This window comes from Centroberyx gerrardi, chromosome 3, assembly GCF_048128805.1.
Source record: "Centroberyx gerrardi isolate f3 chromosome 3, fCenGer3.hap1.cur.20231027, whole genome shotgun sequence".
In the NCBI taxonomy this organism is placed as follows: Eukaryota; Metazoa; Chordata; class Actinopteri; order Beryciformes; family Berycidae; genus Centroberyx; species Centroberyx gerrardi.
The window spans coordinates 2,131,237-2,143,584 of NC_135999.1; the positions used below are offsets into that span (position 1 = coordinate 2,131,237).

At 45.9% G+C, this 12,348-nt stretch overlaps 1 protein-coding gene across 1 annotated transcript in view; it reads left to right on the top strand.

Moving 5' to 3' along the window:
* tp53bp2b (tumor protein p53 binding protein, 2b) overlaps window positions 1–7,909 on the top strand; it is a 30,594-nt gene extending 22,685 nt beyond the window's left edge. Inside the window, exons 10-18 of the mRNA XM_071906648.2 lie at window positions 457–579; window positions 1,581–1,687; window positions 1,862–2,258; window positions 2,942–3,714; window positions 4,587–4,724; window positions 4,809–4,942; window positions 5,340–5,506; window positions 6,241–6,440; window positions 7,775–7,909. Coding sequence (XP_071762749.2) covers window positions 457–579; window positions 1,581–1,687; window positions 1,862–2,258; window positions 2,942–3,714; window positions 4,587–4,724; window positions 4,809–4,942; window positions 5,340–5,506; window positions 6,241–6,440; window positions 7,775–7,816 — 2,081 coding nt within the window. The 3' untranslated portion in view covers window positions 7,817–7,909. The remainder of the gene's footprint in view (window positions 1–456; window positions 580–1,580; window positions 1,688–1,861; window positions 2,259–2,941; window positions 3,715–4,586; window positions 4,725–4,808; window positions 4,943–5,339; window positions 5,507–6,240; window positions 6,441–7,774) is intronic.
* Window positions 7,910–12,348: the final 4,439 nt, after the last annotated feature.

Below are 12,348 nucleotides of genomic sequence, written 5' to 3' on the forward strand. Positions count from 1 at the left end.
AAATTAAACTTTATTGATCCTTCTGGGAAAATTGGGTTGTGCAGCAACAAAGAGAACAGGATACAGCAAAGACAAACAGGATGTAAATACGATTAGAGCAAATGGGGTATTAAACATAACTAGACCAACAATTACAGCATGTGTATTAAGTTGAAATATGATGGAAAAATAACTGATGTAGAAGTAGACAAGGCAGGTTGAGGGAACATCACTACACTTTATGACAAAATAATTCCTGGAATACACTGATTATCACAGATTGATGAGATCTAACAGGGTAAGAGGATCTTTTCCTTTAAGCAATATTTATTTTATGACCAAATGTTTTTGGCACTCCATCAGTGTCTGCTGAGCCTGAAACCATTTATTTGACGTTTTATTAACTTTCTCCTGATTCACACTAGACCCAGAGCCTGTGCTGGATGTAAATATGTATGTTTTTTCTGCTCTTCACAGGTTTCCAAACATCCAAAACCGCCAAGCTCTCTGATTGGAGCAGCTCAGCCTTTGACTCCGGCGGCGGCTACAGCCACGCCTCCACCCTGCCGCGCATGTCCAGCCTCGGCTGCCGCGACTCGGGTGAGCCTCGGCCTTCAACCCAGCTGAGAAACGGCCAAATCTCAAGTTCCCTTTCCTAATACTTAAAGGACTGTTCCACCATGAGTTTCTTTGCTATTTTTTTTACATGTTCCATCCCTTTAATGTAAATTCGGACTGTTTTTACCTGCATGTGCCACGATTGAAGATATTTTAAAATCAGTTTTTCCAAAGCTCTCAGGCTCATTCACTCCCATTCAATTTCAAACAGCATAGAAAACAACTGGAGACTTCTAATTCAGTCGGTATAAAGGTAATCCATCACTGTGAATGAGAAGCAACAATCTGCATCAGAACGCTGATATCAGGCTATAAACTTACATTTTGAAAGAAGGTCCGTTCACTGTTTCATATTAATGCGTCGCATTCGAAAACACTGAGATGAGATGAGACAGCAGGGGGCGTCTTACTTCCACTTTCTGCTTAGACAGGAAGAGGAAAGATACTGTTTCTGGTTCACTATGTGTCCAATTTCCGCATTTTCCTCTCCAAAATAATAGCTAACATTCTCTACAATTACGTTAGGCTCCGCCTCCTGTCAATCACCACCCAGTCAAACCAAACCAAGACTATTCCTCCAGCTATAGTCTGTAAAATGAAATTAAAGCTGGATTTAAACAGCTGTCCTCTTCTTTACTGGGAGTAACTCGTAATATTTAGACAGCGTTTACTTTGAAGAACAACTAAGACGAAGGAAAAACAGCAAATATCGTGAATGCAGCAAAAAGTCCAATCACACTGGAACTGTTCTTTAACTTCCTGAATCAGTCCACATATGAAGTCCACATCATTCAGTGTTTCTAAGATTGAGATGATCCAGTATCTTTAACCATTGTGTTCACACTGCCAGCAGCACAATCAGCAAGTGTCCAAGGGGATTTTTCCTTCAATGATTTGCCAGTCGGTATGATAGACCACTGGAGGTGCTCAGAAGAGGTGATGATGCTGGTGTGATGGTGGTGTTTCCTCTGTCTCTGCTGTAGATGGTGAAACCCTCTCGGACCAGAAGGGGCTCTCTGGGTCCGACGTCCCGCCCCCTGTCCCCTCACGGACCAATCATATTACCGAGAACCTGCTCAGGGACAACCAGGTACTGCTGCACTTTGACTCTCAATCAGACTGGTTCCTCATTACAATAACTTGATGTTCATGTGACTTGGATTGTATTTTTGATCATGTATGTTAAACAGTGTATGTTATGTATGATGAGCAGCTCTGAGTGACAGCACGTTATCTTCATGTCTGCTCTGTATTTCATCCTCAGGCTTCAGGCAAAGGTCTGGCCAAGATGCCGGCTCCGCCTCCGGTCCCCAGTAAGCCCAAACAGTTCTCCCAGTGCGTCCCGCCGGGGTTCACCAAGCCCCCCTACAGCACCGGCACCTTCCCCGGCAAAGCCCGTCCGGTGGGCGGCCTCCTGCGGGCCGCGCCGGCCCTGCCCGGCCACAGCCACACCCTGCCGCTGCCCGCCAAGCAGGACAGCCCGCCGGCCGCCGCCGTGCGACCTTTCACCCCCGACCCCTCGGAAGCCCCGCCCCCCGTGCTGCAGAAGCCCCAGACGTTGGCGGCGTCGTCCATCTACTCCATGTACACCCAGCAGGCCACGCCCGGGAAGAGCTACCAGCAGACCGGCCAGGGCACACTGACCCGCAGCCAGCCCCGAGGTGACGAGTACTACTGATACTACTACTGATAGTACTACTGATAGTACTACTGATACTACTACTGATAGTACTACTGATAGTACTACTGATACTACTACTGATGCTACTACTGATACTACTACTGATGCTACTACTGATGCTACTACTGATACTACTACTGATACTACTACTGATACTACTACTGATGCTACTACTGATAGTACTACTGATACTACTACTGATACTACTACTGATACTACTACTGATGCTACTACTGATAGTACTACTGATACTACTACTGATACTACTACTGATGCTACTACTGATGCTACTACTGATAGTACTACTGATACTACTACTGATACTACTACTGATGCTACTACTGATGCTACTACTGATAGTACTACTGCTTCTGTTACTACTACTATTACTATTACTACCACTACCACTACTACTACTACTAATATTACTATTACTGCTACTGTTACTACTAATAGTACTACCACTACTCCTGTTAATACTACTACCACCACTACTACTGCTGCTGCTATTACTACTACTGTTATTACTACTACTGCTACTGTTATTACTGCTACTGCTACTACTCCTGTTCCTACTGCTGTTATCACTACTACTATGACTATACTACTACTATTACCACTTCTGCTACTGTTAATACTAACAGTTTCCCCGCCTCCTCACAGTGTACGGGAAGCCGGTCCTCCCAGCCAGCGGGGGGCAGCAGTCTCTCGGTTCAGACAACGCTGCTGTGCATTCTGGATCGTCTCTGTCTGAGGGGAGCGAGGTGGACAGCGGCTGCCTGGCTAACAGCGAAGGCGTCGGACCGGAGACGGCGGAGCGCTCCGCCCCTCGACCGCTCAGCCCCACCAAGCTCCTCCCCTTCCTGTCCAACCCCCACCGAAACCCCAGCGACGCCGACCTGGAGGCGCTGCGGCGGCGGCTGCACCACGCCCCACGGCCCCTCAAGAAACGCAGCTCCATCACGGAGCCCGAGGGCCCGGCGGGCCCCAACATCCAGAAGCTGCTCTACCAGAAGACCACTCTGGCCGCCATGGAGACCATCCCCATGGAGACCGTCGCTACGGCCATGACACACGCTCAGCTAACCGAGGATGGGATGGGCGGCGCGGAGCATCATTCTGTTTGCAACGCCGGCACCGACACAGGCTCCGGTTTCGACACCCCCCTTGACGAGAGCCCGGAGGAGAGCCACACCCCTCCCCCCCTGCCCCCCCGCTCGCCCATCCCTGATCCCGCCTCCTGCCACGCCCTGCCCTCCCCTCTGGAGGAGGAGGAGGGGGAGGCGTGCCCTTCCACCCCGCTCCCTCAGGAGCCGTTTGTGGACGAGTACCCGCCCTACCCGCCGCCCCCCTACCCCAGCTGTGTGGAGGCGGAACTGGGAGACGACCTCAGCCTGCAGCCTCCAGAGGTCACCGGACAGGTCACACTGCCACCGGTAAGCAGAGAGCAAGGCACTCTGCCAGGGTGGAGGGTTCTATTCCCTGTGGAAGTCAACGGGTAGAGCAAGGCACTAACTAGGCATGGGCCAATAACCGGTATTACTATATATTGCAGTAAAAAAAAAAACGTCCTGGGTTTGAATCTGGCCCAGGACATTTGTCACATGTCATCCCCTGTCTCTCCCATTCTTTCCCGTCTTTGTCTTTGACTTTGTACTATCCAATAAAGGCAAAAATGCCCAAAAAATAGAAGGTAGAATAACGGTTATGACACCGCCCCTAATTTTTATTACTGCGACCACCACGATAACCGGCAAGTTCTTGGGAGGCTGAATAAGAAAGTCAAACAGCACTGCCCCAGGTCTGTCTCGTCTGTCATCATTGATGTTATTTTCCCTAAAGTAGGAGCCCTCTAATCCTCTGCTAAGAGAACAGCGTCAGAGAGAAGAGTCCGTGTTAAAGACATAAATATAATCATGGCTTAAGCCGGGGATAATCACGCTGCGAGCGATAAATCAGTGTCACCAACCATAAAATTTGTTTTTAATTAATTGAAGCATTTTACAAAACTGTTTTTCAGGGTTTTCACCACATTAATAATTATTGAGATAATATTGGATATCTAGATAATTTTGGACAAGATAACCGTACTATGAATTTTTTTGTATCGGCACAGGCCTACACTAACACTGACTTTTCATTGAAACATCTCATAGATATAGGAGAAGGTGATTTATTTCAGGGTTTTTTCCAAGATTTCAAGTTATTTTGGACACACAACTTGTATTTATTTCCAATAGGAGATTCCTGTTTTCTTGTACTACATCACACCTCACATTCTACCTGCTATTTCCACCCCGTCTCTCAGGGGAAAAGGACGAACCTTCGTAAAGTCGGGTCGGAGCGGATCGACCACGGCATGCGGGTCAAGTTCAACCCTCTGGCGCTGCTGCTGGACTCGTCTCTGGAGGGGGAGTACGACCTGGTGCAGAGGGTCATCTACGACGTGAGTCACACCACGGTTCTGTCTTACTCTACTGATCCACAAGGAAGAAAGTTGTCCCACATGTGATCCCATGTCGTCCTGCAGGTGGAGGATCCCAGCATGCCGAACGACGAGGGCATCACAGCGCTGCACAACGCCGTCTGCGCCGGACACACCGAGATCGTCAAGTTCCTGGTTCAGTTTGGCGTCAACGTCAACGCTGCCGACAGCGACGGCTGGTGAGTCTGAACACCAAACCCAGAACAACACCGCTGTCAGGATGAGGAGAGTAACAGTGTTGAGTTTGTTACTCAGATACTTCAAGGTCCAGCGCATTTCTTTCATTACTTCATGGTATACTTTAACAAAGGACCTGTTAATGTAAAGTTATCCAAATTACCTGTCAGCACTGTGGAAACACCCTTTGAAAAACTCTCCACTGGTTGTCAAGAGAATCAAACGTCAATCAGATGTAGAATTCCAACCTACTTCCTGGTGTAAATGATGTCACCTACAGTACACCCAGGCTTTAATGAATGCTCTGATTGGTTGACAGTAGAAATCAACTGTATCTTTAAGTTCTAGTTGATTAAACCAACAGTAGAAATCAACTCAACCTCTCTCCCTCCTCTCCAGGACTCCCCTCCATTGTGCCGCCTCCTGTAACAACGTTCAGGTGTGTAAGTTCCTGGTGGAGTCGGGAGCGGCGGTGTTCGCCACCACCTACAGCGACATGCAGACGGCCGCCGACAAGTGTGAGGAGATGGAGGACGGCTACGCCCAGTGCTCCCAGTTCCTCTATGGTGAGAAAAAACAACACTGCACACTGTAGGACTTTCAAAATGGATTATTTAACATTTCGACAGCAAAGACTCAGTGGCTCAAGACAGAGGTGATCTCCAGGGGTCCTTGAGGAGGTTCTAGGAGTTCTTGAGGAGGTTTCAGGGGTTCTTGAGGGGTTGTAGGGGTCTTGTGGGGGGTTTCACAGGTCATTGATGGGGTTACAGCGGCCCTTGAGGAGGTTCCAGGGGTCCTTTTGGGGTTGCAGGGGTTCCTGAGGAGGTTCCAGTGGTTCTTGAGTTGGTTCCAGGGGTCCTTTAGGGGTTCCAGGGGTCCTACTGTGGTTCCAGGGGTTGTTTAGGGGGGTTCGGGAGTCTTTTGGGGGGTTTCAGGGGTCGTTTGGGGGGTTTGAGGGGTTCTTGAGTTGGTGCCATGGGTCCTTTAGGAGGTTACAGGGGTTCTTGAGGAGGTTCCATGGGTCCTTTAGGGCGTTCTAGGGGTCTTATTGGGGGTTCCAGGGGTTGTTTAGGGGGGTTCAGGAGTCTTTTGGGGGGTTTCAGGGGTTGTTTGGGGGGTTTCAGGGGTTATTGAGGAGGTTCCAGGGGTCTTTTTGGGGTTGCAGGGGTTCCTGAGAAGGTTCCAGGGGTTCTTGAGTTGGTTCCAGGGTTCCTCTTTTCCCACTGGATTTGAGTCTATACTGACTGTGATTCTGTTGTGACCGTTCTGCCCTCCTCTCCCTCCCTGTGTGACCCGGCAGGCGTTCAGGAGAAGATGGGCGTGATGAACCGCGGGGTGGTGTACGCCCTGTGGGACTACCCGGCCCACAGCGACGACGAGCTGGCCTTCAGCGAGGGCGACTGCATGACGGTGCTGAGGCGGGAGGGCGAGGAGGAGACGGAGTGGTGGTGGGCGCGATGTGGCGACCAGGAGGGATACATCCCCCGTAACCTGCTGGGGGTGAGACAGCGAGAAGATGTAGGACAGTAGAACACAGTAGAGTATGAGGAAGACACTGGATAGGATAGTAAAGTATCGTTTACTGAAATGTGCTATATAGTATAGAATGGTACTGACTTTTCCTATTTTGAATTTATGTGACACACAGGGTGGGAAACTCTACCAAGATTTACATATACATAAAACTAGTGCGTATATATATATAAAATTAGTGTTACTTCACATGAGTTCAGATAGACCTGATGCATTGTCGGTCCCAAAGTTCTCATAATACTGTAACCAGACGAGTTGCACATGCAGCGATCGCAATATGGAGGAAAGTGACAACTCCCGCAGACGTAAGGGGGAGTTGCTGTGTCACTCCGTCAAAAATGTCTCCCATAGGAATAATAACTTAATGCAAAAGTCAATTGTGAACAAGGTGTAACAGTTATGAAATTAGCTCGCAATCTCAATGACAACAACGAATTTAACAAGTTAGCTAGCTGACTAGCTAGTTGGGTACAAGCTAGCTACCTTGTTTAGATTCTGGTAGCTAGCTATAGTGCGGCAAATATATTAGCTTAAACTGTGAACCTATATTCCTCCAGATTCTTGACATCTATTCGTTTCTAATAAGTTTTTCAGTATCTGTGATGTGATAAATGTTTGAAGTTTGTGAAGCTAAGTTCAAAACAGCAGGACAGAGCTGGACTGGACTGGCTCTTCTGGAGAGTTTCCTTCCCAGAGTGTGACGTGTTCAAAATGGCCGCCAGGAAAATAAGTTCCATAGTATAGTATATTATCGCCGGCAACGCCTGCTCTCTCACAACTTTATTGACAGGACCAAGAATGACAGAAACAGAGAAAATAAGTGACAGTTCCTCTTCCAACAGAAAATGATTGAAGCTTGAGCCACCTGAGGAAATAAAGAGTTTGAGTCTACCTCACAGAAAAATGATGTACTTAAAAAATGTCAGTGTCTAGTCAAAAGAAAAAAACAATTTGTAGTGAACCAACCTAATTTGGCCTGCTATTGTATAGTGTAGTATCTCATAGTATAGTAAAGGATTCAACCAATATGTATATCTACAGTAAATATGGAATCAATCAAACTGTACCATATCATCATATCAGAGGTGGGCGAAATTAACTGGCTGATTTTTAAAGGTCAAGCGGCCCCATATATCAGTCTGTCAGTCTGCTGTAATCAGGTTTAAAGCAGCTGGGAGAATCCTGTTACTCAACAGTATTACATAAAAGGTTATTTAAATGGTATTTATAGTGTTTTAATGAGAAACTGGGTTCCCTCTTAATACCTTACTTACAGCTATCTTTTCCGCTTTATTCCCCAGCTTTATCTGCGGATCAAGCCGCGGCAGAGGAGCCTGGCTTAACAGCTCAACACAAAACGCTCTGAGGGACGAGCAGGGGACAGAGCTGGAGACGAAATATTTAGATAATGTTGTTAACAGAGAGACGACTATTTTCCTTACTATCATTAGGCCTCCTTGGGGTTTTTCCACCTGAGCACAACGAAACGACACAGTAGAGTGAAACCTGTCGAGAGTCCCGCTGAACGAGCAGAGATGAGAAGAAAGTCCCGGTGGAGACGTCGGTTCATCTAGCGTTACCTCCTCTGGTAGAAAGGAAGGGCTTCATTCCAAAATGCAGCGTATCCATTTAAAAATACCACAATGCTTCAAAAATATAACCATGATCAGATCAAATAAATGTAAGGATCGCTCATGACTTCAGCGGTGTTCTTCAGTGAGTTTTGCTCTCATGTCAGCAGTTAGGTAACACTGTTTGTTCTAAGGCTTGATATTTCATTTTGGAATGAAACTTTTCAAATACTCTCTGTCTAAAACAAGGAGTCATCCTAACTGAGTTCCCACTGAGCAGCAGGAGCAGCAACAGTTCTGCCTTGGAAGTGCAACAAGGAGAAGATGATTCCAGCCATTCAAAGCTTCCCAGTTCTCTACGGGGTCATTCCTATGTTCCCAGGGTCCTATGTTCCCAGGGTCCTATGTTCCCAGGGTCCTATGTTCCCAGGGTCCTAGGCATGAAGTCCCTCTGGTTGAGATAAGGGCAGGTTTGCGGTTGAGTGGTTCCCAGGTAGAGGAGGTGGTTGGGTTGAGGCATGGGGTCACTGAGGTTAGGTTAGGGTTAGAGCAAGCTTACGGAGCCAGGCATGGAGATGTGATGGCTGGGTGGAACTTAGGACCCTGGGAACATAGGACCCTGGGAACATAGGACCCTGGGAACTTAGGACCCTGGGAACATAGGACCCTGGGAACATAGGACCCTGGAAACATAGGACCCTGGGAACTTAGGACCCTGGGAACTTAGGACCCTGGGAACATAGGACCCTGGGAACATAGGACCCTGGGAACATAGGACCCTGGAAACATAGGACCCTGGGAACTTAGGACCCTGGGAACATAGGACCCTGGGAACATAGATACGCTCCCGTTCTCTACAACTCGTATCAGAAAGACAACAGGACGAATTTAATCAAAAATGAACAGGAAAAAAATGAGGGAAACTCGGCCAATGTGTGGACGCTCAACAAGCTGAACGTTTCACCGTCATCAACCGTCAACAGCCAATCAGAGCTTCCTTGTTTCCCTAGCAACGTGACTGTTTAATGAACAAAGTACAAAACGGAGAAGTTGATTAGAGCCAGATCATGTATTTTTGGCTGCTTTGCCTTTCATAATGATACATTGTTACATAAGTTAACATAAACACTGGTGATTTTTTTTTTTCTGTTCTTTTTTACCTGATTAGCTAGCTATGATAACTTATCAGAACAATGAAACGTTATGAAAGGCAATGCAGCAAAAAATACATGATTTGTATAAATACATAGCTTATTTTTCTTGGTCAAAAGTTCGGCTGAAAATGAGTTTACCGACCCCAGTGATGATGGACGCTTATTCCTGTCGTCTTTCAAATAAAAGTTGTAGAGAACTGGGAAGCTTCGAACGGCTGGAATCGACTTCTTCTCCATTTTGAGCTGTTCTTCATGAAACTAAATCACATCTGAAATGAAGTGACGCCGCCGTGTTGCTCTGTGTGAACCACGGTGTGAGCGGTCAGAGGAAGCTGCCGCCCCGCCGCAGCGCACAGTGTGACGCGTGACAGATATAACGCACAATCATCGGTCTTCTCTCGTCGCGTCATGCAGCTAAAATCACTTTCAACTGGAAACCAGACGGGACCTGGGATGTGCGTGATACATTCTTATTTCATATTTTCTTTAAGGTTTTGCTTTAAATTTCAGCACATTTCAGTGTTAGAAAACATAAAAATCCATAGACCAGGTTCTGCTGTCTGCACAGGCTGGATTCAAACTTCTTTTTGTTTTTTTACTCTGTGGTCTAGATCTGGATTCTTTCTGTGAGATCAGATCTGGATCACGGGTTTCTGTTGCTCTGAACCCCGACTACTGGAATGTACTGAAGTCCTGTCTACAACCAATCTAATGACATTGCTGAATGCTGTTTTTTTATTTATTGTATTTAAATTTAATATAATGACAAATGTCTTTGAGCACAAATGCTACCATAGCTTCTTTACTGTTTTTGACACATCAGGCTTTTTCTACTGTTTGTTCGGATACGTTGGCGGCTTCACTGCCTTTTTGCTGAGAAACCCCTGCTGGAGTGATGCAGCTGAATTTAGACGACGACAAAACAAATGATTTTTAACTCTGATGGGCTTTTTCCACAGCTGCGTTTCACACAGAGAAGAAAAGGTCTGATTTTAACTCAGTGGTCCAGATCTGATCTTCATGTCTTGTCTGTTTAGACAGCCAAGACAAGACCAGATCTGGACCACAAGGAGTCATAAAACAAAGATTTTTTCTGTGGATGCAGCCTTGGAGCTAAAAATCTGAATGTACATTTTCTTGTTTTTGGCTGCTGTGTAAAAGGAGACAGTTTCCCTGTAGACTTGGGTCAGAAAGTCACAGCAAACAATTGAATTTAACCTTAATGGAAAAGCAGATGGGAGTGGTGAGCGGCATCAGAGCAAGTCAGATAGATTATCAATGAGTCCTGTGTTGCAAACCCCACCCATCTGGTACTCCCAACAGGCTAAAACAAACATGTTTTTTTCTGCTGTCAGAACCAGGTCTGAAGGACTCGACTGATGCTGTTTTTGTTTTGGGGTTTTCCGCCCGGCTCTGACGCCGTCATGTGATGCTGTCGCTTCTGCAGGTGGTTTGCTGTTGTTTCAGTGTTGTTGAGTTAAAAGCTTTTTTTTACAGTCTATGGTTAAAAGGCCCGCTGCGCTTCAGAGTGCCATTACAATTGTTTGACTGTGAATGTGGACTAAGCAGAGCTGAATGAAGAGTTTCATCTCAAAGTGAGATATCCTCTGTTTGGAGACAGTGACACCTGCCTGTACAGCATGATGGACTGCACAAAACCTTTAAAGGATCGCAGGGAACTGAAGTCCTTGGTTGACTAAAGGAGACACTTTACAGACTGGATCCTCTCGATTTTAGAGATACTTCAGGTATGTCCAAAAGAACTTTAAAAACAAAATGCACTGCACTTAAAATGTTCAGTTTAAGTGCAGTGGATTTTGTTTTTTAATTTCTTTTGGACATCTTACTACCTGGATGCCTGAACTTAATCTACTCCGACAACTTCAGGTATATTTTCCAAAACGGATATAAAGCATTTTGGAATAAAACTCTTCAAATCTAATTTTTGTTTTTGTTCGGGCTTCAGCATCATTTGAATACTGTTCACCGCTACTGAATTCACGTTGATGTCAAGAAGCTGCTGATGAGCAAGCCAAATAAATTCTGTCCCTGAAGAAACGTTTCCAAACACATTTTGTCGGTTCGGTTTCTCCCGTGTAAAGAACGACGACGCGGCAGAATCCACAGTAGAACATGTTTAATGCGCAGCCTGGAGCAGAGCATACACACACTGGTATGCCGACTAGGAGTTATAAATGGAAACCACTTCATGGATGCTAATAATCACTATCCAAAACATTTCGACATGCTTTTAGAACCAGTCTGTTATTCCAAATGTTGCTCGACTATCAGCTGCAGCTTGTAGTCAGAGCTGAAGGAGTCTGCAGCGTTTCCTCACTGATATATTATTATTATTATTATTCCGGTCACATATTACAATGCTAGCAAAAAGTCTCTGTTACAAAGCGGAGCTTCAATGATCTGTGCTTTCACACAAAATGGTTCAAATGTTGCATTGACCAAATCCAGTGTGTCTGGGGTAAAACCAAAACCTTAAAGTCACAACGAAATGAAAAATGACTTTTTCACCTTGTTAGTTAATTTCCCATGTCATAATATACACATATTGAGCAATACATGCCCAGAAATTCACATCATTTTAAAATTATTGGATTTTCATATCAAAACCCCATGACTTTTCCTTCCTGGGAAACAGTGTATTTTTATCATGCTGAACCAGGAGGCGACCAATAAAAGATTAATAACAGATTTTTGAACAATCAATCAGCCTCTCCCTTTATATAAAACTGCTAATAACCGATATCCCATTGGTTCATACTGTTGTCCCCTGTGTTATGTCCCGCCTTCAAGTCCTGTTGTAACAGAAAATGTGTCAAATACGGAAGCAAGATGCTGTCAAAACACATTTCATTGTGACTTTAATAGTTTACTTGATTAACTAGAGGGACGGTCTTAAAAAACAGACGAATCCGCTGCCGTTCAGCCGGTTGCTGTGTTTCATCTGTGGCACGAAGTCGTCTCACACTGCGGCCTGTGGTGCGTCGGGCGTAGTGTCCGTGTCTTCCTCTTCCTGCAGAACCCACCAACACATCTCTCCAATAGGAGGTTTATCGTTGGCATCGAGACGCATGCAGAGGCTGATCAAAATACAAAGTGCAAAGTCGACAAGAACTCTCACAAATGACTGGA